Below are 26,831 nucleotides of genomic sequence, written 5' to 3' on the forward strand. Positions count from 1 at the left end.
TTGGTTTTGAATTTTTTATTTTGTTTTAAGCCTCAACTTTTGTTCCCTCAGGAACTGTTCTGACCTAATATTGTTTCATTAAACTTTTTATTGTGGAAAAATTTTCAACGCACGCAAGAGAGATACATCTCATTATTCCTCTTGTGGAAATTCCATAAAGGCAGAGACGAAAGTCCGATTTTTCACTCTCCATCTTCCGCCAGGACCTCAGCAACATCATGGAACGTGTTTCCAAAGAATGAATTAACAGCACGAGGGTTCTCTGGGGCAGATGCCTCTCGGGCCCCTCGGACAGCCCAGCACAGTCCTGGAGGCGGCAGTTTGCGGACTGAAGGCGGCTGTCCCGGTTTCTTCGGCCAGGCCCGACCCTCTCGTGGACAGGCCCGCTGCCGCCTCCAGGTTCGCCCTACGTTGCCAGAAGGGGAGGAGCTCTGACTTCCGACTGAACAAAGTTTTCCCTCGCGCCCGCCGATCCCGGCCCCACCCCGGCCAGAGGCCATCTCACCGACTAGGCCTCTCCGCCGCCGACGCTGCCCGCGCGCGTTCCCTCTTCTCCAAACCCTTCTTTGCCCCCTCCCCCCGGCAGTGGCGGTTGGTCGCGCGCCGTCGTCCCTTTCCCGCCCCCTCCGCTAACGAGCGGGCTCCAGACCCTCTGGGATTGGCTGCGCCTGAGTGCATCTTCTTTCAGCCTCTATGATTGGATGCAGGACGCGCGGGATGTGGGCCCCGATTGGTTAGGTCAGGGCGCCTGCGCGGCGGGGTTCTCGGTCGCCAGCCATTCCTGGGGAGGACTGCCGGCCGGTCGGACGTCTCGCCTGTCGCTGGAGGAGAGGTCCCGGCTCCCCGGGAAGGCGGCTGCGGCGACAAAATGAAGATATTCGTGGGAAACGTCGATGGGGCGGATACAACCCCAGAGGAGCTAGCAGCCCTCTTCGCGCCCTACGGCACGGTCATGAGCTGCGCCGTCATGAAACAGTTCGCCTTCGTGCACATGCGCGAGAACGCAGGCGCGCTGCGCGCCATCGAGGCTCTGCACGGCCACGAGCTGCGGCCGGGGCGCGCGCTCGTGGTGGAGATGTCGCGCCCACGGCCTCTTAACACTTGGAAGATTTTCGTGGGCAATGTGTCGGCTGCGTGCACGAGCCAGGAATTGCGCAGCCTCTTCGAGCGCCGCGGACGCGTCATCGAGTGTGACGTGGTGAAAGGTAACGCGGGGGCGCGCGGGGGCGCGGGCGCGGGCGCGGGCGCGCTCTGGGCACTCTGCTTGTTAGCCACGCCCCTTTCCCGGGGGTCGGTCACCGCGCGGTTGGGGAGGGTGGGGAAGTCCGCGGGAGCGAGGCCGGAGGTGTTGGGGGCGCGTTGGGTAGAGCCACCCTCCTCCCCTGCGGTCAAGCACCATTCTCCAGATGGGAGGAAGCGGCTCTGGGTGGGTTCGGCGGCCGATGTGAGCCGAGCTACGGGGCCGGGGACGCGCCTGAGAGACTTGCGAGTGTACCGGGGGCGCGTCTTCCACTGGTCTCCTGGGCCTGGCACCGAGCGGAAATTGGGAAGTGACGGGCACAAGCCGGATCATGGAGCGGGGAAGATTTCGCCACTTCCCCACTTTCTCTCCAGACGTCGGTCAGAGAGCAAGGGAAGAGGGAAAAGGTGGGGGCTGACGCCCCAAGGCCACCCTCGTGTTCCCTCCCGATGAATGCTCCCGAGCGGAAGGTAACGGGGCCCTTGGACGTTTCTCGGGCTGGGATCTTTTAGCTTTGTGTGGCATGGGTCTACTCACTCGTAGGTACAGGAGGGGCCCCTTCCGAATCACTTTGGCATTTCAGTATGGTTAGGTGGGTTAGGTGTGGCAACGCTATTTTCCAAGTTCCTAAAACTTGGGTTTTTTTCCTTTGGGCTCGATTTTACATCTATAAACTGGAAACCCGGACCTTTCGAATGTGGAAGGAGGCTTGTTTTATGAAGGCCTCTCTTCCTTAACCTTCACCTGCCAGCCCATGCCCTTGGGGCTGTGTTCTTTTATAAGGTCGGTGCTTTTGCAAGGGGGCGTATACTCTGTTGCTGAGGGGGACTTTGAGAGGGGTGTGTGAGGGTTCTTGGTTAAACATTGGCAAAACACATTTACTTGGTATTTGTCTTTGCTGGAGTAGTCTGATCCTTAGGGTAGATCCCTAGTTGGCCTTTGAGAAAAATGTATCCCGAATTTAGGCCGGACTTCCTTTTTGGGACCCAGTGTTAACTTTTGTAGTCTAGGTTTCTATCCCGTTAAGTTCTGTTTCCTTTATGTTGGCAAGGTTTGTTGGGATAATCCTTGTGTATGTGGCCAGTTTCTGTTCCCCTTGGGAACAGATCAGAGTTAACTTTGCCATGGTCAAGGCTGCAGCCTGGGGGAGCATCTGATGCCCTATTCTGGGTGTTGGATTCATACCTGCCCTTACTTACCCTGTGTGAAAAGTTTAGGGGATAGGAAATAAGTGGGTGCAGGTGCTTGTTTCCACCAAGACACTTCATTTGCTCTCTTGGAAAGGTGTATCTTTTGGGCCATTCGTTGTATTTTTTGTAACTGGGAAGGTGTGAAGGGTCGTAGTCTCCACTGCTCTCCACTGCTTGGAGCAATTCCTTGTTTTGCGTTAATACCACATTCTGTTTTCCTGAACTCAGGTTATGCAAGTCTACAAATATCCAGAATCAAGCTTTCCTGCTGGTGCTCTAAGGCAGGCTTTGTGGTGCATTGATTTTTGTTTTTGTTTAGAGTTAAGAGTAGAAAGGACTTTAGATTGGGCATCTGGCCAGGAAATGGATGGGGGTACATGACTCATTATGAGAGTTCTGTGTTTAATTGATCTACCAAGTTTCCTTTGTGGTTCTCAGGCAATGTGCCTACTATATTGGGAATCTAGAAACTAGCATCTGAGGGGACAGTCTCCATGGAACTCATTGGTCAAGAACTTTCAGGTGGTAGAGAAACCGAAAATTTGCCTTGATTCGCTCTGGACTGAGACCAAGTGACAGTGGTGGGGAGGGTGAAGTGGATAATAGCATGTGGTTTATAGAACTGGCTGACTTCTAGTGAGAAAGTGAAAGTTATGTCTATTATCCTTTTGTAAACATTCAGTTAGCAGAAATGTGTTAATTACATCAAGGAGTAGTGGTTAGCTCTTATTTGTAGTTACCCTGATAAGTACCAGAGGTCCTGAAAGACTTTGATGTAAGAGACTCTGGGAAAGATTTGACTGTCATATTCTCCACTGATGCTTTTCTGTCTCTATGAGGTGAAAGAAAGTGAAGTTTTTAAGTGGGGAATTTGGCAGAAGAGACTGGCTCTGGCTTTATAAACACGAATTTCTTGGGTTGGGAATGGGGCATTCGATGATCGATGGGAGTTTTTTGGTGTTGGGCTGTGGGGGTCTTTGAACAGCACAGAAGCTTGGGGTTGCACAGCAGACCAGTTCTGTTTTATTTCACAGAGGGAAAACATAGTTGCCTGGTTACCCTTGAAGCTTAGATGTGATTGGATTTACAGAGCAAAAATCTCCATAGCGACAGGGATTGTAACTACTGTCCACAGGTCACATTCTATTGGTTGTTCAGAAATGAAGTATGAGAGTTGCTGACAGCTTTAGGAACCATTTAGGCTTCAGGGGGAGGTCTGTAAGTTAGAAGAGGAAATGGTTTCCTCTGTGTTTTTTGTTTTGTTCTTGTGGTTTTTTTGTTTGTTTGTTTGTTTTGTTTTTGTTTTTTGTAGGGGACCATTTTACCCTCCTGTAACAAATTTGTAGTTTAAAGTTAAGAGATTTTCACTCTTCTGAGGATAGGAAAATTCATTTTTCTCGATTCTCGTAGCTTTGGCGCTAGAGGAATTGTGATGCCACTAGACCGGAGGTGATCTGTGTGAAAGATTGTTCGCCAGTAGGTTTCTTTCAGAGATTACTGTTTTTTGAACTAGCTCTTCAGGCAGATGGGTCCTGGAGATCTCTAGATTTCTGGTTTTACATCGTCCTAGGATTAAGTGGGTTCCTGGGTATCTATGATAGGGCTAGGTTTTGGTTTGGCTCTTGGCTGTGATAGGGTAAGTAAGCCCTGATGTCATTGAATCAGCTGTACAACCAAGTCACATATCTCTTGATAATGTCTGGCTTAGGAACTTTTTGGTATTAATTGGTTTTAAGTGTATTTGATGGCTTTTTAAAAAAAATCAGTTCTAAAAATCAGTGATATAATTAATCTGGGCAATCAGTTGAATTCTACATGTGAAATCCCAATTTTCAGATTTCAGTTTGGTCTGTTTTTTAACAAAACCCAGCTAAATAGGGAGTAGACAGTGGGACGTCCTGTCGCTATTGTAAACCGTTTGAAGTTTTTGTTGGGCGTTTTTCCTACTTTGAATCTGCTGGTGGATTAGCCAGGACTATAATACCATTCATTAATATTCTCTCATAGTGCCTGGAGATTTTTTCATTTTCCTTAATCTGCCTACAAGCTCCCATTTTTTGCTTGCCAGTTGCATTCTCTGGAGGGTCAGCCAAGCCCGTTTTTAAGGAGATCTCTGACCACTAGTATCTATTTTTAGCTACTTTTACCCAAAGTGGAGGTGAGAGACCATAGGGACAGTTCTTGTACCCTGTGGCTAAGCCAAAAGGAACGCTTGCCTACATGGTAGGTGGGAAATCAGGTTCTGATCATGGGGGTGTGAGGATTGAGAGTTGTGATGGTTCGTTTTGTTTTTTATCATCTCTGGCAGGTTCTAAGTTTGCATATACAAATGTTACGGTAACTCTTGTTTTTTATTATTAAAAATGAAGGAAAGTGTTCTGTAGGAGAAGCTTATGGTTATTTCTAGACTTAAATAATCATCATAATTCTTTATTATCATATAGCTATTAATATTTTGCAAGGCACTTTTATTTTCTTATTTGAATCTCCTGGCTCTGAGGTGGGTAGGACAGATTTGGCAAGTCAGTGATATCTGGGTCTATAACTGAGACTTTTAAGTGCTTAACCCAGGATTCCTTGTGCTGTACCATACTTAGGATTTGTACCTGTTAATTAAATTTTTATTTTCATTTGTGCGAGGCGCAGGTTGGTGGCATGCCTCACATTGAGAAAAATTGACTTGCTTTCTCAGAGCAGCTAGAAAGGGCATCCCAGTATGAAAGTTTCTAGAAATTAGAGGACACTTACTTCAAGGCTATTTAAAAGGATTTCTTATCTTCAAGAATGGAATTTTAGTGATTTCATTCAGGTAGTTTTTCATTTCCTAAACTAATGTGAGAGAGATGGTGTGCAGGTACTTAGTACTTAAGTAGCCACAGATTCAGATGGGTTTGAGTGCATGGCTTTATCTCCCAAGAGCATGATCTTCTCATTGTTTTTCATATCCTGCTTGCACCTTTGTGGTTTGTGAGTTTGAGCATGAATAAGAATTTCTTCCCACTCCTCCCTCTTCTAATCTAAAATTGTCTCCTTCTGTGTGGTAGCTGAGGACTTTGAGATCAGCGTCCTGTCGAGTTTGTATCCCACCAGCTCATTCAAATTCTGAATGAGGACCTCAAGGGTAACCTGCTTAGCAGAGCCCACAAGCTTCAGTAATCGCAGCTTCTCACCTTGAGTCTAGGAAACCAGATCTTCCCTGTAAACAGTCACCCTGTGAACAGGAGTCCAAGGGTTAAGGTGTATTTCTGTCCTTTGAAGAGGAATACGTAGAGGATATTCTGTAGCTTGGGGGAGGGGGCTTAGGCCTGAACTCAGCCAAGAGGCTTGATTTCCATTCCCACACCTCACTGGCTTACTTACATGCGTTCCAGCTTCTGTTGTAAGTTTAAAATTTCTAGTCACGTTACACGGTTCTGCCTTACACACTGACTTCTCAGGGATAGACGGGTAGTGAAGGGGCACAGAAGAATTGGGATTCTGTTCCTGGCTCTAATAAATTTTGATTTAGGGCAGGGCATATAAATATTCTCTGAGTATATTTCCCCACCTGTAAAGTAGAGATCATGATCTTTTGCTCTGCCTGCCTCCCAGGATTGTTGTGAGGCCCACATGAAGGCCTGTGCGTGGAAGTACTCTGAGAAAGGGGGAGATCACATTGGAGGAATTTCATGAAGTGTGCATTGGAGTCTAGCTCTCTTGCTTTAATTGGACCCTGGGCTGAGACATGGTCATGTTAAGACAGTGGTCGTTTCCAGGGTTTCAGAGTTAAGCTTCAAAGGTGAGCAGTAGTGTTTGGTGACCTTGGGTTAGAGAACACTGATAATTGAGTGATCCAGAAACCCTTTCTGTGTTTTGTCCATGGTTTACACTTACAGGAGTTGGAAAGATTTTCATCCTGTGTTACAGTTCATCTTTGCTCTTTCTTCTCTCGCCAGAAAGTTGGGTGAAGTCGCAGGGGGATAGGGGAGAATGGGGAGAAGGCCATAGGGAAAGGTGACTGCTTGGGACGGTCGGAAGCTTTGATATATGGGAGCCATGTTTCATGACATACTCCTGGAGAGGAGGGTTTGGAGGCCTGGAGGTAGCTGGCAACAGCTGGGTGCTGTTGTGTGTCCAGTTTGGGACCCATCAGGTAGCATGCCCTGCCCCCCTAATTGCTAACCCTCTGTCTGCTGCTTTATCAGACTACGCGTTTGTTCACATGGAGAAGGAAGCAGATGCCAAAGCCGCCATCGCGCAGCTCAACGGCAAAGAAGTGAAGGGCAAGCGCATCAACGTGGAACTCTCAACCAAGGGTCAGAAGAAGGGGCCCGGCCTGGCTATCCAGTCTGGGGACAAGACCAAGAAACCAGGGGCTGGGGATACGGCATTCCCTGGAACTGGTGGCTTCTCTGCCACCTTCGACTACCAGCAGGCTTTTGGCAACAGCACTGGTGGCTTTGATGGGCAAGCCCGTCAGCCCACACCACCCTTCTTTGGTCGCGACCGCAGCCCCCTGCGCCGTTCACCTCCCCGAGCCTCCTATGTGGCTCCTCTGACGGCCCAGCCAGCCACCTACCGGGCCCAGCCCTCAGTGTCGCTGGGAGCTGCCTACAGGGCCCAGCCTTCTGCCTCTTTGGGTGTCGGCTATCGGACTCAGCCCATGACAGCCCAGGCAGCCTCTTACCGCGCTCAGCCCTCTGTCTCCCTTGGGGCCCCATACAGGGGCCAGCTGGCTAGCCCTAGCTCCCAGTCTGCTGCAGCTTCCTCGCTTGGCCCATATGGTGGAGCCCAGCCCTCGGCCTCGGCCCTGTCCTCCTATGGGGGTCAGCCAGCTGCGGCTTCCTCGCTCAACTCCTATGGGGCTCAGGGTTCCTCCCTTGCCTCCTATGGTAACCAGCCATCCTCTTACGGCGCGCAGGCTGCCTCTTCCTATGGGGTTCGTGCGGCTGCCTCCTCCTACAACACCCAGGGAGCAGCTTCCTCCCTAGGCTCTTATGGGGCCCAGGCAGCCTCTTATGGGGCCCAGTCTGCAGCCTCCTCACTAGCTTATGGGGCCCAGGCAGCTTCTTACAATGCCCAGCCCTCGGCCTCTTACAATGCGCAGTCTGCCCCGTACGCTGCACAGCAGGCTGCTTCCTACTCTTCCCAGCCGGCTGCGTATGTGGCACAGCCAGCTACAGCTGCTGCCTATGCCAGCCAACCAGCTGCCTATGCTGCACAAGCCACTACCCCAATGGCTGGCTCCTATGGGGCCCAGCCGGTTGTTCAGACCCAGCTGAATAGTTACGGGGCTCAAGCATCAATGGGCCTGTCAGGCTCCTATGGGGCTCAGTCAGCTGCCGCAGCCACCGGCTCCTATGGTGCTGCAGCTGCCTATGGGGCCCAACCTTCTGCCACCCTGGCAGCTCCGTACCGCACTCAGTCGTCAGCCTCATTGGCTGCTTCCTATGCTGCCCAGCAGCATCCCCAGGCTGCTGCCTCCTACCGTGGCCAGCCGGGCAATGCCTACGATGGGGCAGGTCAGCCGTCTGCAGCCTACCTGTCCATGTCCCAGGGGGCCGTTGCCAACGCCAACAGCACCCCGCCGCCCTATGAGCGTACCCGCCTCTCCCCACCCCGGGCCAGCTACGACGATCCCTACAAAAAGGCTGTCGCCATGTCGAAAAGGTACTGTATGCCCCCCCGCCTCTGCCCCCAGCTGGGGCTTAGGGCAAGGGGCTGAGGTTGGCATGGGAGGGAAACTGGAGCCATTGGCCCCTCCTTTGGTCTTCACTCCTCTACTCCCATGGGATGTCCAGAGGCCGAGGGGGTTGATGTCTGTGAACTTTTCTGGTCACCAGAGTTCAGGTGGAGCATTAGTGCTCAGCCTGGGGTGGTACCAGCTAGTCAGGCTGGGAAGAGTGTCACCTGTCTAGGCTAGCCCAAGTGCCATTGGAGCTACTGCCTGCAGGATTGTGGCCCACAGCCTTTCCCACCGTCTCAAGGATCCTTAAGCCTGTTACGTGGTTGTCCTGGCTTTGGTGGGGTGGGTTTGAAAGAGTAGTCCCTTTGGCACTCACCGGCTGAAGGCAAGGTGTAGGAGGTGCGTCCACTCTTTGGGAAGTTGGGGACCTTGCTTTCGTCCGCCGTTCTGTTGATAAACAACCAAGGTCTTTCTGTGCAGGGCCCAGGGGGGATAGTTTGTTTGTGGTTTGGGAATGTAGACCAAATCCACCTTGGCCAGTTGAGAAGGGAGGGCTTCGGTGGTGGGCTTGGTTTCCCACTGAGTTGAACCAGGCTTGATTTTGTGCCCTGGATAGGGTGATGAGCCTTCTGACAAAATCGTGTTTGTTGGAGACCAATCTGATCACACCCTCCCTATCCCCATTGGCATCTCCCCCATGCCCACCTGGAGCCCTCCCCTCAATTGTCTCATTCACCAACTGTCTTCTTCTCTCGACTAGGTATGGTTCCGACCGGCGTTTAGCCGAGCTCTCTGATTACCGCCGTTTATCAGAGTCGCAGCTCTCGTTCCGCCGCTCGCCGACAAAGTCCTCGCTGGATTACCGTCGCCTGCCCGATGCCCATTCCGATTACGCACGCTATTCGGGCTCCTATAATGATTACCTGCGGGCAGCTCAGATGCACTCTGGCTACCAGCGCCGCATGTAGGGCCATCCTGGGATGGGGCACCACAGGGAGGGAAGGAGAGGAAAGGTGGGGTAGGGTGCAGACCCGGGTTATAACCACTGGCCCATACCTCTCCCGTTTGCGGTTTTTCATCCCCTCTACCCTGTGGGCCTTCCCCAGGAGATGATCCTTTTGAGTGTTCGGCAGTAACCTACTTTGTTCCTTCGCCTCAGCAGCAAATCTTGCTACTGGCTCTAGATCTGCGGTTTCCCCTCTCCCCTGCTTCCCATCTCCCAGGATGGGAATTTCTTTTACGTTTTTATTTTTTCCTGGCTCCCTTTTATTTTTGTGCGCGATATTTAAGGTCGTCTGGATGGGGAAGCAACCTGCAGCTGAGGTCGGCGGCGCCTTTTTCTTTTTAGATGTGAGGGAGGCCAGGAAAGGGTTAGCTTAACCATTTCCTATGCGCCAAGCTGTGCCAGCAGTCCAGGGGGCCCTGACTTTGTCCCTCTATGGACTATGTTGAGACTGAGTTCCTGTCGGGACAGTCGGTTGGTATACGTCCAAATCCCTACTGTCCCCCCGATGTTATAGCTGATGCTGAGTGGCACAGTCCCACGTCCCCATCTCCCCAAGTAGGTGGTGTTAGAAAACCTTGATTTTTTTTTCCCTTTTGTATGGACTACAAATAAAACTTGGGGCAATTTGCAGTTTGGAAACCTGGTTGTCATTGTCTTGATTGCACTCAGTTTCAGAGGAGCCAGTTTGACATCCAGGAAGTCATGACAGCAAAGGGAAAGGCAGCTGGAGAACCCCAGGGCAGATAAGGAAACGGGTTTGAATGTGGGAATTAGTGATTTTCCTGCTGCCCAGAGGGATATAGGTTATCGTTGGCCTGCTAGTCTGCCATCTTTAGGACTGGAGAGTCCAGACCAAGTTGCTTGGACTTTCTCCGCCCTTAACTTGAATTGATCACACCAAGGTGCAGTAAATTTATTGCCTGTTTCCCCCTAACTTATCTCCAGGTCGGAAACAACCTGTGCTTCAGCGGGGTGGTTCTGGGGTATGGCTTCTCAAGTGAGAAGTGGGGAAGTGAACTGCTTTGGTGCCTAAAGTCTATAGACGATTCTCCAGAGGGTGGGCTTGAGTGCTGAAGCTGGGACCCAGAAGGGAGCCAGTGGTGGGGTAGGGGTGATGTCAGTGTCTGGTACTTCCCTGTGGTTAGAGAGAGGAGGAGCAGGGACAGTCGGAAGCAGGTCTGGGGAATCTGGCTTGAGACCCGGTATTCTGCCTGTTGAACATCACCATGGAGCGTCCTTCCTGCGTCCTGCCAACTTCTGCCGTAATAGTGCCCTGAGACTCAACTTCCCTTATCTCCATTTGTTGGGGTTTTTAGATGTTTTCTTGCTGGGTTTATAGTTGAAGGTGTCCTCACCGACTGGGAAAGGGGTGAGGTACAAGCATAACCCAAGAAGGGTTGCTGGGTTAGGGTGAGAATTGGAAGACACTTTCTAGACTTGAATTCTGGGATGGGGGGGGTTGGGGGGCATTGAGAGGGCCTGGGCCAAAAAAAAAAAAAAAAAGAAAAGAAAAAAAGAATAAAGAAAAGTTCCAGCCACGGACCAGATGGAAGTTTGGGCTTACTGATAATGAGTGAATGGAAGCAAACTGGCTGGGTAGGAACCTGCTGATGTTCTTTTGGGAAAGGGGGCTTTAGAGATTGGATTATGGGAGCCTGCTGGTGCAAGGCGATTTGGGGGAGTTGTCTGTCAAATCAGGTGGAGTTCAGGTGGATTCTTTCCTGCCTCTCACTGGCTTCTCGTGAATTCGCCTGTGACAGAGTGGCTTCCCCCAGATGTTCTCTTCCCTCTGCCCAGTGGGCAGAAGTATATAATCTTTATAACCATGAGCTTTTGTGTATGCTGACTGTAATTTCAGGGGGTTACTGGGGCCATAGCTCTTGTCCTTGCTTCTCTTTTTGCTCACTGCTTTGCCTCCAGGTGCTTCGCTGTTCCTTTTCATTTCTTTACAGGACTGGGAGGGGGGGTTCGATAGGTTTCTTGTCACTTTTCTGCACGGAGGGTGGGGTGATCTGAGGGCCAAGCTAACAAGCTTAGCTCCGATTATTACTCTGGAAAATAGAGGGTTGGTTGATTATAGGGCTGTGATTGTGGCTTGTGTATTTGTGATATTTCTTTGTCATGTGGCTTTCTGTCTTCCTTTTTCTCCAGTGAGGGTGCTGCCACTACCCTAATCCCAGGGTTCCTGTAAAAAAACAGCTAAATGTGCTCTTGGGGCCAGCATTCTTTATTGCAGCCCACGTTCTTCAGAGTGACCTGGCCCTAGAGGATCACTAGCATCTGTAGGTCGTGATGCCCTTGCTGCCTCAGCCCTGAGGTTTTTCCTTGTTTAAGTAGAAGCGAGTACAAAGCTAAATCATGTCATTCTCTTATTTCTTGCAGATTGCTTTAAAATTCCCTTCCTCTTTTATTTAAAATATGCCACCTGTGTTAATCCTATAGCCCACTCCTTATACTTTGCTTTTTGTGGATTTCTGAGTTCCTGGGTCCTATAACTTGGAGGTGGTTGGGTTGAGTGAATGGGAGGACAGACGTATACTGTGTGTGCTTTGGGATAAGAGGGTGGGGAATATGGGCTCCCAGTGTCTTCAGATTTTTGCACTTCTGCATCTGTTACCTCTACAACTTGGCCTTTATTGGAGAAGTTTAAGATGATTTATTACTGGAACAAGATCACATAGGGGCTTCCGGCCTTGCAGTCTGCTCCCTTCTGAGGTTTGGACTTTGTTTCAAATTCTGCCTGGGGTAGACCTGGGGCCCCATCCCTTGTACTGGAGGTAATGGGACTGTCACTGCGACTGGGTCAGCCTCTCGGTAGGCTGCTGTTCTAGTTATGCACATCAGTTAAGCTCTACCAGTGTCTGCACAGACTGTTGGTTCTCCAGTTGTTTTGCCCTATCCAGCCAAGTAAGCTGACTATAATAGGGGATGACTGAGGTCATAATGAAAATAAATTTCCTAGATTTATGGACTGTATCTAATAGGAGGTTGGGTAATAATAGAGAAGAAAAGGTGGAGAGCAGGTGAGGGCTGCCTGGGTGACTCAGTTGGTTAAGTAAGCGTCTGCCTTGGGCTCAGGTCATGATCCCAAGGTCCTGGGATCAAGTCTCTGGGATCGAATCTCCGGCGTCGGGCTCCCTGCTCAGCGGGGAGTCTGCTTCTCTTGCTCTCTGATGTTCCCCACTGCTTGTGCTCCCGCTCTCTCAAATAGATAAATAAAATCTTAAAGTTGAGCAGGTGAAAAAATTATGTTCATCTAAATTTTATAGTTACCTTTAGAGAGATCACAAAAGGGTTTTCCAAGGAAAAAAAGTTTTAAAATTATTTCAAGTAGCTCTAAATCATTTGAAATATTGTGTGTTTATACTACTGGAAATAACGGTGTCGAAGTAGCTGAGCCCTTGGGCTGACCTTGAATTTATAATATGGGGAGGTAGGACCTATCTCAGTGAACTACTTACAGTTAATAAACAATACTAGGGTAGTGAAAGGCAGTTCCACTAGTTACAACTTTCTGGAAATAGGATCTGTTCGGTTGAAAAATTGACTTGGTACAGAGAGAATGACTAAGGGTGTTGACTCCAAAACCAGGTTTCCTGAGTTTGAATCGTGTTTCTATCACTTAGCTTTGTGATCTTGGACGTGTCAGGAACTCTGCCTGTTTTTTCGTCTATAAAATGAAGATAATAGCTAACATTTATTGAACACTTACTAAGCACCATTAAAAGTGCATTTCATACAGGAATTTCATTTGATCTTCATTGCAATCCAAGTGCCATTTAAGTATTTTTAAATCTAATAAACGGGGAAGTTGAGGATGTAGGTTAAATAACAACAACAAAAAAATTCTCACTTTGTTAAAAAGTAGATCAAGGGATTGAATCAGTATTTTGAATTGAACTATCCAGGACTTTGCTTGTAATTATTATAATACTTGGAAGGAACAGATGAGAACATGTGACAAGTGTAGGGCCTCATATATAGCCACTGCTCTTTAAGCGCTAGCTATCTCACAGACAGGAGTTAGAACATTCTGGAGAGATTGGGGTGGCCTAGTAGAACACACATTTGAGCAAAGGACTTTGGATGTAGGTGTGAGTGCAGCACATGAATCCGTGAAACTGGATTTTTTGAATGAGTGGTACCTAGGAGCTAAATAGGACACGGACCACACCAGTTTTTGTCACTTGCAGTCTCAGACAACACTTCAGTGTCTTGAGATCAGATTCTCTTTGGGCGTGGGAAGGAAAGGTATGGGGTAGGAAACCTGCAGAAACATTAAGCGGAGGGTAAGAGGGTGTAGCTGCCAGTTGGATTGGAGGTTTAGGAAGCTTGCTTGACTGGCCTAGTCAAGGAAGGCTAATCTGGACATCCCTGGAGAACGCTGATTTTTAATTTGAGCTCTTGTTAAACCAGTAACTTGTTTCTGGGTAGGAGCCAGAGTTTAACATGTATAAATGTTCACCCCTAAGGGTGTTAAAGTAGTAGATTTGTTTATTCACATTTGAATGGTTTTCACTGACATCAGTGTTTCACCCTTAAGTTTGGATTTTTCCTTTATTGCTCTTTGAAGAGTCCAGACTTCTGTCTTTTTGGGATCTGCAGTGAGAATGTGTATTTTTGCTTGGCTGTGACAGATACCAGCTGTCTAGATGACTTTGGACAAGTCGCTTTCCTTTTAGGTGCTTGGTAACTCGATCAGCAAATCACCCAAGTAGTACCTAAAGTGTTACTGGACAGGGTGCTTTTAAAACTCTGTATTCAGTCCTATTTTGCAAAGTTGGGTTGGTAAGGTAGAGGATTTGGACCAGATGATTTGTAAACCTTAATGGTTTTTAAGGGATGAATATTAAGCTGCTTTAGTGCTCAATACAATAGAGTTGGATAGATGAGGATCAGTATGGACATGCTTGAACTACAAACAGATGTTTCTACCTAAAGCTTCATTTTTTAGCATGTGTCAAGCAGGTATTCCTGATGATCAAAAGCTGTACCATAGTTACCCCCTGGCTTTTGAGCACCTGCTTTTTCTGTTTGAGGGAGACTGGAGAGCATACTAGGTAATAGGGGTAAAAGTGCTTGTTTTTGGAAATAAGGGCGAATGGTCTTAAACTGATATTGACTGAAAATCCGAAGTATTTCTCCTTTTGGTTCCGAGAAGTCTTGCATTCATTCACCTCTGTGTTAACTTAGTCAACAAATAATTGAGTGCCTGCCATGTTCCAGGTGCATTTAACACTGATAGAGTAAGGACGAAGAAAGGGTCCCTGCCCTTGAACAAGTATATGATGAGGGAGGGGGGAAAAGGTGGAAAGAAATGGAATGAACAAATAGAATTTCAAGTGGTGGTAAGTATTTGGAAAAATAACATGAAGTCATGGCATGGAGTGCCAAGGTAGGGTTGGGGTAGGGGGATGAGGTGGCCACCAAAGGACCTGGGGAAAGAACATTCCAGCCTGAATGAACTTGGAACAAAAAGGCCAGTGTACTGGAGCATAATTGGGGTTTGGAGTGTGTGGGGTGGAGCACTGTGTGTGTCCGGGTGGGGGCTGTTAAGGAGATTCTGGCAAGAACCAGATCAGGCAGGGTGAGTTGACAATTTTACAATTGCAGTGGGTTTTAAGAATCAGGTGATGATTTAATGTGCTTTTACTGAGTTGGATGAGCGTGCAAAATGAAACCTGGGATTACTTCACCTTAAAGGCTTTCAGAAGGTAAATCAAGTAATTAGATTGAGGGTGTTGGGGACAGGATTGGGGGGGGGGGGAGGCTGTGGTCTGCAAACTGGCATGGATTGTGATCCTGAGATTTATATTCCCAGTCCTCTCCCCTTTGGGCCTGGAGAGATTCTTAGTTTATAGAGTGAGTGGGTCTCTTCTGCTTTGGTTATTTTGGAAGAAAATTTATCTCCAGGGCGGTTGGGACACACAAAATTTGGAAGATCAGACTGAAAGGAGCTGAGAGGATTTCTATACCAGATGTGTTTCCCTGCAGATTGAGTGCTGACCCTCATCTGATGGCTGGCCCCCTCAAAAGGGCACACACACAGCTGACTAACGTGGAATTGATTTTCTTCATCACTGATTATATGGCCTTTACTCAGTCTCAGAGTTTCAGTATCAAAATCCACAATGAAAACGGACCACCATTAATGACTACACCTGTAAATGTTATATTTTGATGTTTTTAGGTCCTTTGCTCTTCCCACCCTAGAATAAGTCTTGACCAGTTTTCCACCACTTGATTCCCGAGTCATGTCCAGTTTAAAAACTCATTTCCATAACTTTGACTCCTTTCTTTTTATGGTCCCCACCCCTCTTTCTGGGGGCCGTGTTGGACCGTTGCATGTTATACTCAAATGTCATCCCTTGCCTCATAGATAACTCACTGCTTTTGTTTTAAGTTCTTTCATTCAGCACCTTTCCGCACTCCAGCTTTTAACTTTCTCCTCAAAAGCTGCCTCGCAAAGGGTCATTGCTTGCTCCATGAATATGGGATTACGTGAAGAAGCCAAAGGATGAGAAAGAAAGATGTGATGAGGGAGCCGGACGCTCTGGAGAATGCTGTTTTGATTGTATTTTGTTTATAGCTGGATGTGATTAGGCTCCCCTAAAGGTCGGTTCTAGGAGTTTAAACCTGCAGCTCTGGCTGATGGTGCCCAATAAAATAAAACCAAAAACTTTGCTGCTCCAGTTTTTTCTCAGGGCGGGGTGGGGGCGTTTTCAATCTTCAAGGTCACACAGAGAAGCCGTTTTTCTTCATCTTGGACCCACCCCGGGAGGCTGGTTCCTCGCGGGAGCTGGTCTCCGCGCCGTCTGAGTAACGCAGCCTCCGACCCGGCCAACTTCGGGGCCGTTATAAACCAATTGAAGCCGCGCCCATTAACCGTTTCCAGAACTCCTTTCACCATCTATGTCAGTAGTTTTGATCCGGGGGGAGCTCCGGGACTCCTAGGGCTACAGTGTGGATTCTTGGGCAAATGAGGAGGTTGGTTCTTCAGACGGGGACGCTTCGTTATTTTTCTTACCTGGCGTTTGGGTCTGCTAATCGTTCGTAGCATCCTGGCTGCGAGGGGTCGGTGGTTGGGAGTGTAGAAGGAGAAATTTGGAGAAGGCAAAATGGGCCGGGGGAGAGTGTCAGGATGTGCACGTGTCGGTGGCAAAACGTGGAAGCTTCATAAAATTGGCGCCATGAAGCTAAAGACCGCCACACCGGGGCCTCAGCTCGCTCCGCCTAATGGCGGGCCGCACCCCGCCGGCGAAGCCCACGTTTGTAGTTCCTCCTTCACGCCGACCTCTTGCCCAATCAGTGACTTCGGCTTCGGCAGATAGGCGCTCATTGGCATTCGCATAAAAGCTCCGGGGTTACTGACGTTTCCACCTCTTCCCGGCCTCTCAGGTAATTGGCGTTGGTCGTAACCAATCAGGAAGAGGAACTGTGGGAACGCCTGCCTTTAACTTAACTGAGCAGCCAATCCGCTGGTACACTCACCTCCCCTTCTACCCAGAGTCACTGCTGCGGCCGCCGCCATTTTAGCGTTTTGTCAGAAGCGTCTGCGCCGCGAGGAAGAGCCCCTGCTGATTTCCGTGCGGGTGAGAGACTCCAAACCCCTCCACTGTCTTTTTTTTTTTGGTCTTGTTAAATCTTATTTCACTTCTTTGGGCTTCAGGGGTATAGTAGTGGGGTCGCGGCCTCCGCACCCGTCTCTGAGAACAGACCTCGGTGCTGGGCACTGCGCGGTAAGCCTGAAGCAGCCCTTCCCCCACGACCTCCCCCGAGAATATACCCTGCTTTCTCCCCACCTTGCCTTCTACCCGACTTGGCTCGGTTTCCTGCCTAGAGGTTTCCATAGAGATAACCGCGTTTTCCTTGGACTCAGGAAAATTGAAACCCTTTTCTAGAATTCCTTGGGTCCCGAGACACTGTTGTCTGGCTGAAGAGTCTGAAGCCCCTTCTCAGGCCACGCATTTTCCCCGTTCTGCAGGAGCTCGTAGGATGGCACCTCGGGAGAGGCGTTCTCCGCTCTTGCACTTACCGTACTTTACCTCCTGCCGAGCTCTCCGGCCCGGGTCGCCGGTTCTCTGCTTCCAAAGGAAGCCCGAAAACGTAGCCATTATAAGGCCCACTTTCCCGGAAATGGTGGCCGCTCGCTCGTTTGCAAGAGGAAGAGCTAATTCGTAATTTCAGTAGTCAGTTCAGCCAGCCAGTATTTAGACCTTCGTTTTCTGACCTCACAGTGGCTAGAAAAACCCAGTATCTCTAGCCGTGCGTGTACGCCCTCGCTTTCGTTTCCATTTGCGTTAGAAGCTTCCCAACTCTTCTCAAACCCTTTGTCTGTTAAGGACCTTTTTGTTACAGACTTTACCATTCTTACCGGTTCTATCCTTTGTACTGTAGTGGGCTTCCTTATTCCCACTTTCCTTTGATTGTTCTGTGGAGGTGGGCGTGTAAGAGAAAGGGAAAACTGGGAATATTCGCTAGAGGTTTTTGTTTTGTTTTAATCAACGTGAGCCTTAGGTCTTTTGTTAGAAATTTTGTTTCTTCCCGTGCAGGCTGTGTCGAGATGGTGAAGCTGTTCATTGGAAACTTGCCCCGCGAGGCCACAGAGCAGGAGATCCGCTCACTCTTTGAGCAGTATGGGAAGGTGCTGGAATGTGACATCATCAAGAACTACGGCTTTGTGCACATAGAGGACAAGACGGCAGCCGAGGATGCCATCCGCAACCTGCACCACTACAAGCTGCACGGGGTGAACATCAACGTGGAAGCCAGCAAGAATAAGAGCAAAACCTCCACAAAGTTGCATGTGGGCAACATCAGTCCCACCTGTACCAACAAAGAGCTTCGGGCCAAGTTTGAGGAGTATGGTCCAGTCATTGAATGTGACATCGTGAAAGATTATGCCTTCGTACATATGGAGCGGGCGGAGGATGCAGTGGAGGCCATCAGGGGCCTTGACAACACAGAGTTTCAAGGTGAACCACCCTCTTTGGGAAGAGGACTGAACACAGGCTATGTGCAGAAAATAGGTTGGATAAGTAAAGGGAGGGGTTTGGGGTAGAGATACAGCTGTTGGTGTTGATGGTGAAGCACTGTGGGTGATGGACTTAAAATAGAGAATGCATGGGATGTAGAGGCTTTACCTTAGGCCATGTCTACCACATGGCTTTAGTTTGGAACCCCTAAGACTCTTATGCCTAGTAGCACAGAAATGCTTTTCCTTTGATATCCCCAGTTATCTTGTCTTTTTAATTTTTTTCCCTTTTCTTGGTAGAGCACGTTCCATTGGTTCACTCTGAATTTATTGCCTCAGCCCAGTATCAGCATTATATCTTATTTTACATATAAAGAATCTGGCAAGAGTATCCTAAGCAACACTTTAGGGAGCAGGATTCCTGTTAAGCAACACCCCCCCCCCCAGTCCCAACTCATAACTTCCCAGTAAAGATAAGTGATCATTAAATAACTAGTCTTGAGATAGCTGGTGTCTTTAAAGGCTTATTGCTCTTGTTGGTTTTCTGTTATGCTTGTACCAAGAGGTTCTCTTTGGAGGTTGAGGCTACTCCAGAATACAAGTCTGATTTAGGAGTTTCTGAGGAGGAGATTTGGGGACTTGGGGGGCAATAATGGCAATGCCTTTTTACTCTTGGAAGGTAGACTAAACATCCTTGGTGAATAGAGCATCTAGATGGGTGTTAACCTTAGAGCCTTGGCTAGATTGTTAGTGTGCCTGGAGGGCAGCGTGAGTAATGGTATGGATTGTCCCTTTATATGGAAGGTTTTATCTTTTCTTGGTTTAAGATTTGAGCTCCTGTGGCCAGAGTGGCAATCGGGAAGGGTGAGTGTGGTAACCATGGTGAGTTGCTAACTCTTCTCCCACCCCTCCACCCCTTCCTTTTGTGTCCCTAGTAACAAAAAGCCATTTCTTTTTTATTGTGATTGCTACTGAGTTAAACGGGATACTGCCACAACTTCTTGCTACATTTTAAAGTATGTTCCAACCTTTTTAGCCCAGGCAGGTAGTTATTGCTTCCTTTCCCGAGTACTCTTGTTAAGAGTCATTGCTGCTGTTTTGGTGTTTATTTCCCTTAAATTGGACCTTTCTTAGAGCTGGAGGTCTGGTCATCGTTCCTCCAAGTAACGGATGCACTGTGTCGTGGGTATTGCTGTGCGTTATTAAAGAAAAGTGTCATTAGTCTCTCAGGTCTAGTTTTTCTTTTTTAATTGGTAAGTTGAGAATTGTTTGTTGTCAACAACTTAATTGGGGTCAGGACTGCCTTTGTGTGGAGGGTTTGTGATATGATACCTAATTTTTGGACACTCTTCTCCACTTTAATCCAGTCATAGAATGGGTGGCTGTGCCTGCTTGTAGCAGTCACGTGTTAAGGGGAGGCCATTGTGTACCAGTTCAGGACAGCTTATGCGATAAGGACGGCATAACTTTTGGCATATGAATTGTAGGCTGTCTGGTGCCACTTATGCTTATTTTTATTTTCACTGCTTTTCTTATTGTTAGTCATTCTCCTTAGTACTGTTCATTAGAGTTCTTTGTGTACAAGGAGTAGCAGTATTTATTAAGTGGTCTTTTAACCCTTTTAGTTTTTCAGTGTCCGTTGTGTTCTCTGCTGTTTGCTCACTTAAAAGACATCAATTGTAGATCTTTTTAAAGACACCCCCCCCCCCGCCTTTGGAATTGACACATCCTTAAATCAGGGCGTTAGTTAATGACCTTTATGTCGTGAGTGTGCAAGGTTTGTTTTCTCTGGTTTTGTTAGGTGCCAGAGTGGCCCCATGGGCAAATGCCAGAGGGACATAGGTGAGCACTTTAAAACAGTTAAGTACTTAATTAGGTATCTTAGTTCTTAACTTGCAGTGTGACTACACCAACCAGATGTAATGTTTACAGCAGGATTTTTTGGGGTAGTTTGATCCTTCACCTCCTTTTCCCGCTTCCCAGGACTTTTAAGTTTGCATGTGAAATGGTCCATTTACCAACCTCTGTATTGTTAGATCTTAATAGAAGACCTGTCTTTTCACTCTCTACTGCTTCTAACCATTCACTTTGACATCTGCATGTTTGGGTACATCATAGCCACTTGCATTGGAAGTTTTTGCTGGAATTTTGCTTACAGGTAAATTGGTAGATTATGTTAGCTGGAAACTTACTGTGAAAAGATTTTAAACATTAAACTTCTTGAAAAGTTTGTTTTGTAAAGTTTTCCAGAAGTAATATTTTTTTATTTTCAGAATATAAATTGTAATTTTCAGCAGAAGATAGCATTATTAATTGTGTATTTTTAGAATCTCTTGGATGCCTCGTTTAAGTAGAAAAAGTACTTTAATCTTGTTAAAACGAACTCTTTGATCCACTATTAGTACTGGTTAGTCTTAGTTTTTCTCCCCTTTCTTCCCCTTTTTCTAACATGTTTTTCAAAATCTAAGAATTCAGGCATCTTGTGAATTGCCTGTCCTGTTTCCTTAGGAGGTCACTGAAGTTAGCCATCAGATTGTAAAGAATCTTTGGTGGAATGACTGTCAGGACTGGCAGTTGAAAGGACTGTGTTAAGGAGAAAGGCAGTCCTTCAATGTGTATTTATTATCCCTTTTCCCCCAGTTCATGAGTGTTGTTCCAGAAATCTTGAAACTTGCTTATCCCATTCAGCCACAGATCATGTTTGGGTCATGTTCTCCATCAGTGGTAACTCTAGGGTCTTAATCTCTTTGATTTTGGGGTGGGGAGCTAGAGGACTGGCCTTTGCATTATCCCACTTAATGGAATCAGTCTTGGTGGTGAAGATGGGAAATGTCAGAATCTTGGAGGAGTCTTACTGTAGTTTCTTTTGACAGTGGGCCATTGTTCAGGGTAGTTTTTGTCTGCAGTGACTTGGCAAAGGATGAAGTGCTTGTTTTGGGGCACAAGCATTAAATTAGTGTTACAGCTGAAACACCTCATCTAATTGATCTTTGCCTGAAATCAAGTCGTTACATTGAATTTGTATAGTGGATTTTTTTTTTTTTTTAACTTTTTTTTGGCAATGAATTCTGCATTAAGAGTTGTCTAGGTAAAGCCATTGCTATGACCAGTGTCTGGGGTAGGGGCGTGGGCTATGACTAAGAGTGATAGCAACCCTTCTTGCGTCTGTTTCTTCAAGGCAAACGAATGCACGTGCAGTTGTCCACCAGCCGGCTTAGGACTGCGCCCGGGATGGGAGACCAGAGCGGCTGCTATCGGTGCGGGAAAGAGGGGCACTGGTCCAAAGAGTGTCCGATAGATCGTTCGGGCCGAGTGGCAGACTTTACCGAGCAATATAATGAGCAATATGGAGCAGTGCGTACACCTTACACCATGAGCTATGGGGATTCGTTGTATTACAACAACGCGTACGGAGCGCTCGATGCCTACTACAAGCGCTGCCGTGCTGCCCGGTCCTATGAGGCGGTGGCGGCTGCAGCTGCCTCTGCGTATAATTACGCAGAGCAGACCCTGTCCCAGCTGCCACAAGTCCAGAACACAGCCATGGCCAGTCACCTCACCTCCACCTCTCTCGATCCCTACGATAGACACCTGTTGCCGACCTCAGGAGCTGCTGCTGCTACAGCCGCTGCTGCTGCAGCAGCCGCTGCTGCTGTTACCGCAGCTTCCACTTCATATTACGGGCGGGATCGGAGCCCCCTGCGTCGCGCTACAGGCCCAGTCCCCACTGTTGGAGAGGGCTACGGTTACGGGCATGAGAGTGAGTTGTCCCAAGCTTCGGCGGCCGCGCGGAATTCCCTGTACGACATGGCCCGGTATGAGCGGGAGCAGTATGCGGATCGGGCGCGGTATTCAGCCTTTTAAGGCTTGAGGTGAGAGCGGTGGGGTGTCCCCTGTTCTGGTTTTGCCATCCCTCCTGCAGCCTAAAGGCTCCAGTTAGGCTGCCCTGCTTGCTTGCTTTTGCTGGGTCAGGGTAAGGTTACTAGCATGGTTCAGAGGCTAGGGAGAAGACCTTAACTACCTAACTTTTTGAAATATATAAACGTCCGTAGCCCTCATGGCTATTTTTCAGGGCTCCTAGTAGTGGGAGTCCGTCTGATCCTATTTGTGCCTGGAAAAACAAAGAATGGTGTGCTGAATCTTGGGTCACACCTATGTGCTGTAATTGAACTGAACCTGGGACCCATATATTCAGACTGAGGTGTGCTGTTTCTCCAGAGCCTTCGTTGAAATTCCTAGGTGTGCGACATTATTAAGGGTTGCAAGTTTCCTGTTCTGCTTCGTGCTATGTGAAAGGTCGGTTATGACCTATAGTAATATAAAATTGATAACTAGTTAACTAGTCATCATTGCTTGGGTCCCAGTTACTATGAAGACTACCCAGGTGGCATCATCTTAATCTTGAAGCAGTGTTTTTCTGACATTCCTGAACAGTTCACTCCTGTGAGCTTTATAGGAAAGTCGTCTTTGATGGTAAGTTGGGGCAAAGAGGAGAAAAGAGATCTTAATTTATAAAGCTTTAAACAAGGAGTCTGGGGCATAGACTCAAATCCAACTTCTCCACTTAGCACAGATTCATTCCCTGCATTGCTTGGTCTTTGAATCTGCCCTATAAGAGCCTGTTTACTTCGCTCAGTATTTTTCTTTTTCTTTTTCTTTTTTTTTTTAAACTGTCCCACAGTGTTATGGTGGACATCCTCACCCCTTCTTCATGTTGTATAGTAATACATATCTGCACAAACCACCAGGGTTGGGAGCTTTGCCTTAAGCAAATCACTCCCTTCGTCTTCCCACTAGATAATGGGCATTTAATACTCTTGAACCACCAGCTCTACCCTGAGTCCTCTGGCTTTGTCCTCTGCTCTACAGTTTGAACCTCATGATCCATTTGGCTCTACTTGAGTATATTCTTTCTGATATTTGCCAGCTTTGGGCTCTAGGTGTTGGAGATTGCTGTTGCATTAAAGGGTGGTTCTCAACACCATTTGTTTGGGGTAGTCCCCAGTGTATCCCAGACAGTACCTTCAATCCATAATTTTTTAGTGACAGGGTGAGTGACATTCTGTCATCTTTGAGTTAAGGCAGAAGGTATATGTGACTTCCCCGGGATTATAGGATAGGAAATCTCTGATAGGGCTGGAAAAGAATGAATGATTTGAGAGGTAGTTTACACATACCCTCCTCTACAGTCTTTCAGTTTCTTCACTAGGCAGAGTTGGATGCCCTCAGGTCTTAAAAAGTTTGTTCAGTCAATGCTACTTTTGCCTAGACCTTGAATGATTTTTAACTTGGACCTTGGTAGTAAACCCAGATTCAAGCATACTTTTGACTTTTACCCCAGAGAGCTAATTGGAACCTTTCTTTTTTTTTTTTTTTCTGCTCTCTAGTGATAATTTGTGATGTGGAAATAACCTTTTCTGAGGAATGCTAACGTTAACTTCAAGAGAAGTGCATTGTCTTTGCTTAATTTCCTGAAAAAGTATTTGCTATTTAGAGAAAGGCCCAGCCTGGGATTGTTTGACCTTCCCAGTTACTCCCTGGCCTTCAAGCTCTTTTCACTTGTAGAGGTTATTGTGATACTGGGAATGGGTACAAGTAAATTGAAAAGGATTGTCCAGACTTCACAAAGATGCTCTTTGAAGTTTTAAGTAGGAAAGCCCTTTTGAGCTTTGCTGTAAAGCCCCTGTATTGTGCTCTCTTTCAGGTGGGATGTGTGTGGGCTGAAATTCCGAGCTGCGGTTGTGCATGAGAATACACCCTTCGTGGTACCCCATCTCCGGGACGTTCTCGGCTCTGTACGTTCAGTCCCTCAGGAACCGTGGACCTTAATTTACCTTGCTAAGTTCAGACCACCTCTTCCTTTCCTCCTTCCTGCCCATTTTCCTATTCTTCCTGTTCTTTAATACTTCTGTAGTTTCCCGTTTATGTTCTGTTCTCCCAGCAGGCCTCATTGTGTGCAGAAACTGTGGTGGGGTTTGTGCTGTCTCCCCGCCTCCTGCTTCCAGTGGGTGTTGGACTTGGGAATGACCTTGATGAGAGTGTCACTACTCCTGAGTCTTTTTGGCCCAAAGGCTTGTGGCGGGTATACACATAGAGTTGGATAACTTTTTTTTTTCCGGTGAAATAAATGGTTTTTCAACTTAGGGTATGTGTGCTTTGAGAGAGTTTTTGCTTGGGTTTGTGTCTGGATTCTTTATTTGTCCCTGGAAGAGAAGGGGAGGTTCAGTGAGCTTGACATTGAGCTCGGGGTGAACATCATTGCTGTTACTTTATTGTAGATAGAACTTATAGGTACAAAAGGAAACAGAGGTTGCAGAAGAACCCAGGTAGCCTTATTCCAGTAAAGACTTCTTCCCACTAGTCCACATTTGTAATGAAACCAACTAGTTCCTAGTAGTTTTGAGATACAGGTTTTTTCTTGTCTGCAAAGAAATCATCATGCACCTCTTACTACCATTCTAACCACCCAGTCAGTACATCAAGCCTGATTTATTGCCAAGGTAGAGTTCTAGGAAAAGGAAGTGTTTGAAGGAATAGGTCAGCTTTCATTTTTCATGCCGTATGGAAAAATAAAGTTGTGGCTCGGTCAGCATTCTGCTGCTACCTTAGGCCAATAGGTAACATATTTTGATGCCTTTCGCCACGTTTTTAGAGCTCTGCCAAAATCCAAAGAATACCTGAATGGTACCATTAGCACCTCATTAACTTGTACTTAGAGCCTTTAGAATGATAGGTACAGAAAAGGACCCAGCAATGAGCTTTAGAATACTTAGCAGGGTGCCTGGGGATGAGTGCAAGGAAGAGCCACTGCCTCTCAGTTCCATGCTTCTGTCAGATTGTCTCCCAGATTTTTTTTTCTTCTCTGTACCTTGGTGCGAATTTTAACATTATGAATAGTAAGACTTTATGTAGGGTATTTTCTAGTACCATTCATTTAATAAATATTGAGCATCTATGGTATCCCTTTAGGAAAGGTGGATTGGGATGGGTGATAAAAAGGATCTGGTATTCAGTGGAGCGAATTCTCAATTTTTCTACTTCAGGCTTCTACCTCTGACTGGTTCTAATTCATAGATGGCCAAGATGAAAATAACTGTATGTATATGACTTGTAACCTACTGAATGTTTGCTCTGTATGAAACCCCATGATTGGTCATTTGTTCTCATTTAATACTGCCAGCAGCCATTTACCATTTTTCTGTAAATTATAATGTTTGATTTCTTTTACCCTCAAAATATAATCAATTGCTGAACACAGAGGCTGTCTATGATTGGGAGGTCTAGTGACTAAGATAACAGTTCCGGGAAACCTGTTGGAGGAGCTAAGGGGATTAAAGTTGAAAAGAGTTACTGGCTTCTACAGGTAAGAAGTGGTCAATAACGAAGATTATATGAGTATAGTCTAGAGTTAACTTTTCTTTTCTTTTTTTTTTTTTTTTAGAGTTAACTTTTCTTGCATTTGTCTCTTTTATCTTTCTTGGCTGGGTCTGCCAGTCTACTTCTTGGAGGGTGGTGCCTACTTTGATTCCCTTTTCTCTGAAAAGACGGACCCATCTCTCTTTGGCACTTCCATTGGTGCACCATTGGTCTGATAGGTGGAATTGGCAAATTTCAAAAGATGGAGACTGTAACCGTATTTGCTTCAACAAATAATTTGATATTCTGCAGGGTATTGTAGGTGCTGGATATAGTTCTGGAGCTTACGGTATGGGGGGGGAACAAAGTAATGTCAAATAGAGAATTTTATTTAGATGTGAGTAGTGGGAGAAGGTTTTTTTTGAGGTGATGGCATGTCATAGTAGAGTAGCTATGGAGGTAATATATTTTTCTTTACAAAACACAGTGTCTGGTTAAAATTTTAGGGGACTTCATTTTTTCAGAGCATGTCTCCCTGTTAATAGCCTAAGCAGTTTTTCATGACTGTCAAAATCTGGCCGGTTTAATGCTTCATTCCTACTGTGCTATCTGATTATTGTTAAAAGGCAAAACTATTAAGAACAGTGGAAATAAATTCTAAAATTTTATTTAAATTGGACTTGCTGGTATTTCAGCATTAAGTTTTTTGAAATTAGTGTTTAAGCTTCCGGTTAGATGTACCTCTGAGTTGAGGCTACATAGTCTGCTCTGTGTAATAGAATTATATGATACCTCTTAGCTCGGGAGTCCTGTGGTAGTTGAAGAGTAATGCATTCATACACGGATTTCTGTAGCTTTTCACCATTCCTACTGTTGAGTGAAGTGTGCTTAGCATGCACCTGAGAGCTGGCTTTAAATATAGTTTATGAAGTACTTGACTGGTTGGTCACCTAGTACGTCTAAGTACACTTGGTAGAGAATACAAAGATACCTGTCCTCACCTTGTCTGCAAGCAGCTTCCCGTCTAGGCCTTGGGTGTGTAGCTAATTGTTTTATCACTGAAAGTCAGTTGGGGGTGGGAATGGTCACGCTTCTATAGCGTTGGCATCTGGCCCAGATCTGACCCATCTCATTCTGGATGGGTCAGAGGAAATTAGGAGAGATGTTCACAAGGTGATATTGGGGTTTGATTTGGTGGTAGACCTTAACTTTGACATAAAAGAGTCTTCCAGGCCTCAAAATTGGGGTTGACTTGGGTGAATGCCAAATCAAATCAGGCTCCTTAGCCCAGAGCTGCCTCACACTAAACTAGACTCTAGGGAGATGGGAGTCCTGAGAGGTAGAGCATTAGCATTGTGGTTTTGTTTGGGCTTTTTCTTCTTAGATTTTATTTATTTATT

At 46.9% G+C, this 26,831-nt stretch overlaps 2 protein-coding genes and 1 long non-coding RNA gene across 6 annotated transcripts; 2 read left to right on the forward strand and 1 right to left on the reverse strand.

Annotated features, from left to right (window-relative positions):
• LOC122914567 lies at window positions 1-553 on the reverse strand. Its single transcript, XR_006385798.1, has 2 exons — window positions 506-553; window positions 1-307 (listed from the first exon to the last, which is right to left on the reverse strand). It is a non-coding gene; the product is annotated as an uncharacterized LOC122914567 (long non-coding RNA).
• A 209-nt stretch (window positions 554-762) lies between these two features.
• On the forward strand, window positions 763-16,584 carry LOC122913161 (RNA-binding protein 14). Of its 3 annotated transcripts, none has more exons than XM_044259768.1 (3): window positions 767-1,205; window positions 6,615-8,079; window positions 8,856-9,740. In XM_044259768.1, exons 1-3 carry the CDS (start codon window positions 869-871, stop codon window positions 9,061-9,063), a joined length of 2,010 nt encoding a protein of 669 aa, XP_044115703.1. In that variant the 5' UTR covers window positions 767-868; the 3' UTR covers window positions 9,064-9,740. The 3 variants fall into 3 exon arrangements, with proteins under 3 accessions (XP_044115705.1, XP_044115703.1, XP_044115704.1); XM_044259769.1 differs by lacking the exon at window positions 767-1,205 and adding an exon at window positions 1,317-1,710; XM_044259770.1 differs by lacking the exons at window positions 6,615-8,079; window positions 8,856-9,740 and adding an exon at window positions 16,500-16,584 and having other exon boundaries at window positions 763-1,205.
• An 11-nt stretch (window positions 16,585-16,595) lies between these two features.
• Window positions 16,596-24,219, forward strand: LOC122913162 (RNA-binding protein 4). Of its 2 annotated transcripts, XM_044259771.1 has the most exons (4): window positions 16,596-16,693; window positions 17,654-18,076; window positions 21,254-21,947; window positions 23,780-24,219. In XM_044259771.1, exons 2-3 carry the CDS (start codon window positions 17,665-17,667, stop codon window positions 21,937-21,939), a joined length of 1,098 nt encoding a protein of 365 aa, XP_044115706.1. In that variant the 5' UTR covers window positions 16,596-16,693; window positions 17,654-17,664; the 3' UTR covers window positions 21,940-21,947; window positions 23,780-24,219. The 2 variants fall into 2 exon arrangements, with proteins under 2 accessions (XP_044115706.1, XP_044115707.1); XM_044259772.1 differs by lacking the exon at window positions 21,254-21,947 and having other exon boundaries at window positions 16,598-16,693.
• Window positions 24,220-26,831: the final 2,612 nt, after the last annotated feature.

Source organism: Neovison vison, chromosome 7, assembly GCF_020171115.1.
Source record: "Neovison vison isolate M4711 chromosome 7, ASM_NN_V1, whole genome shotgun sequence".
Classification (NCBI taxonomy): domain Eukaryota; kingdom Metazoa; phylum Chordata; class Mammalia; order Carnivora; family Mustelidae; genus Neogale; species Neogale vison.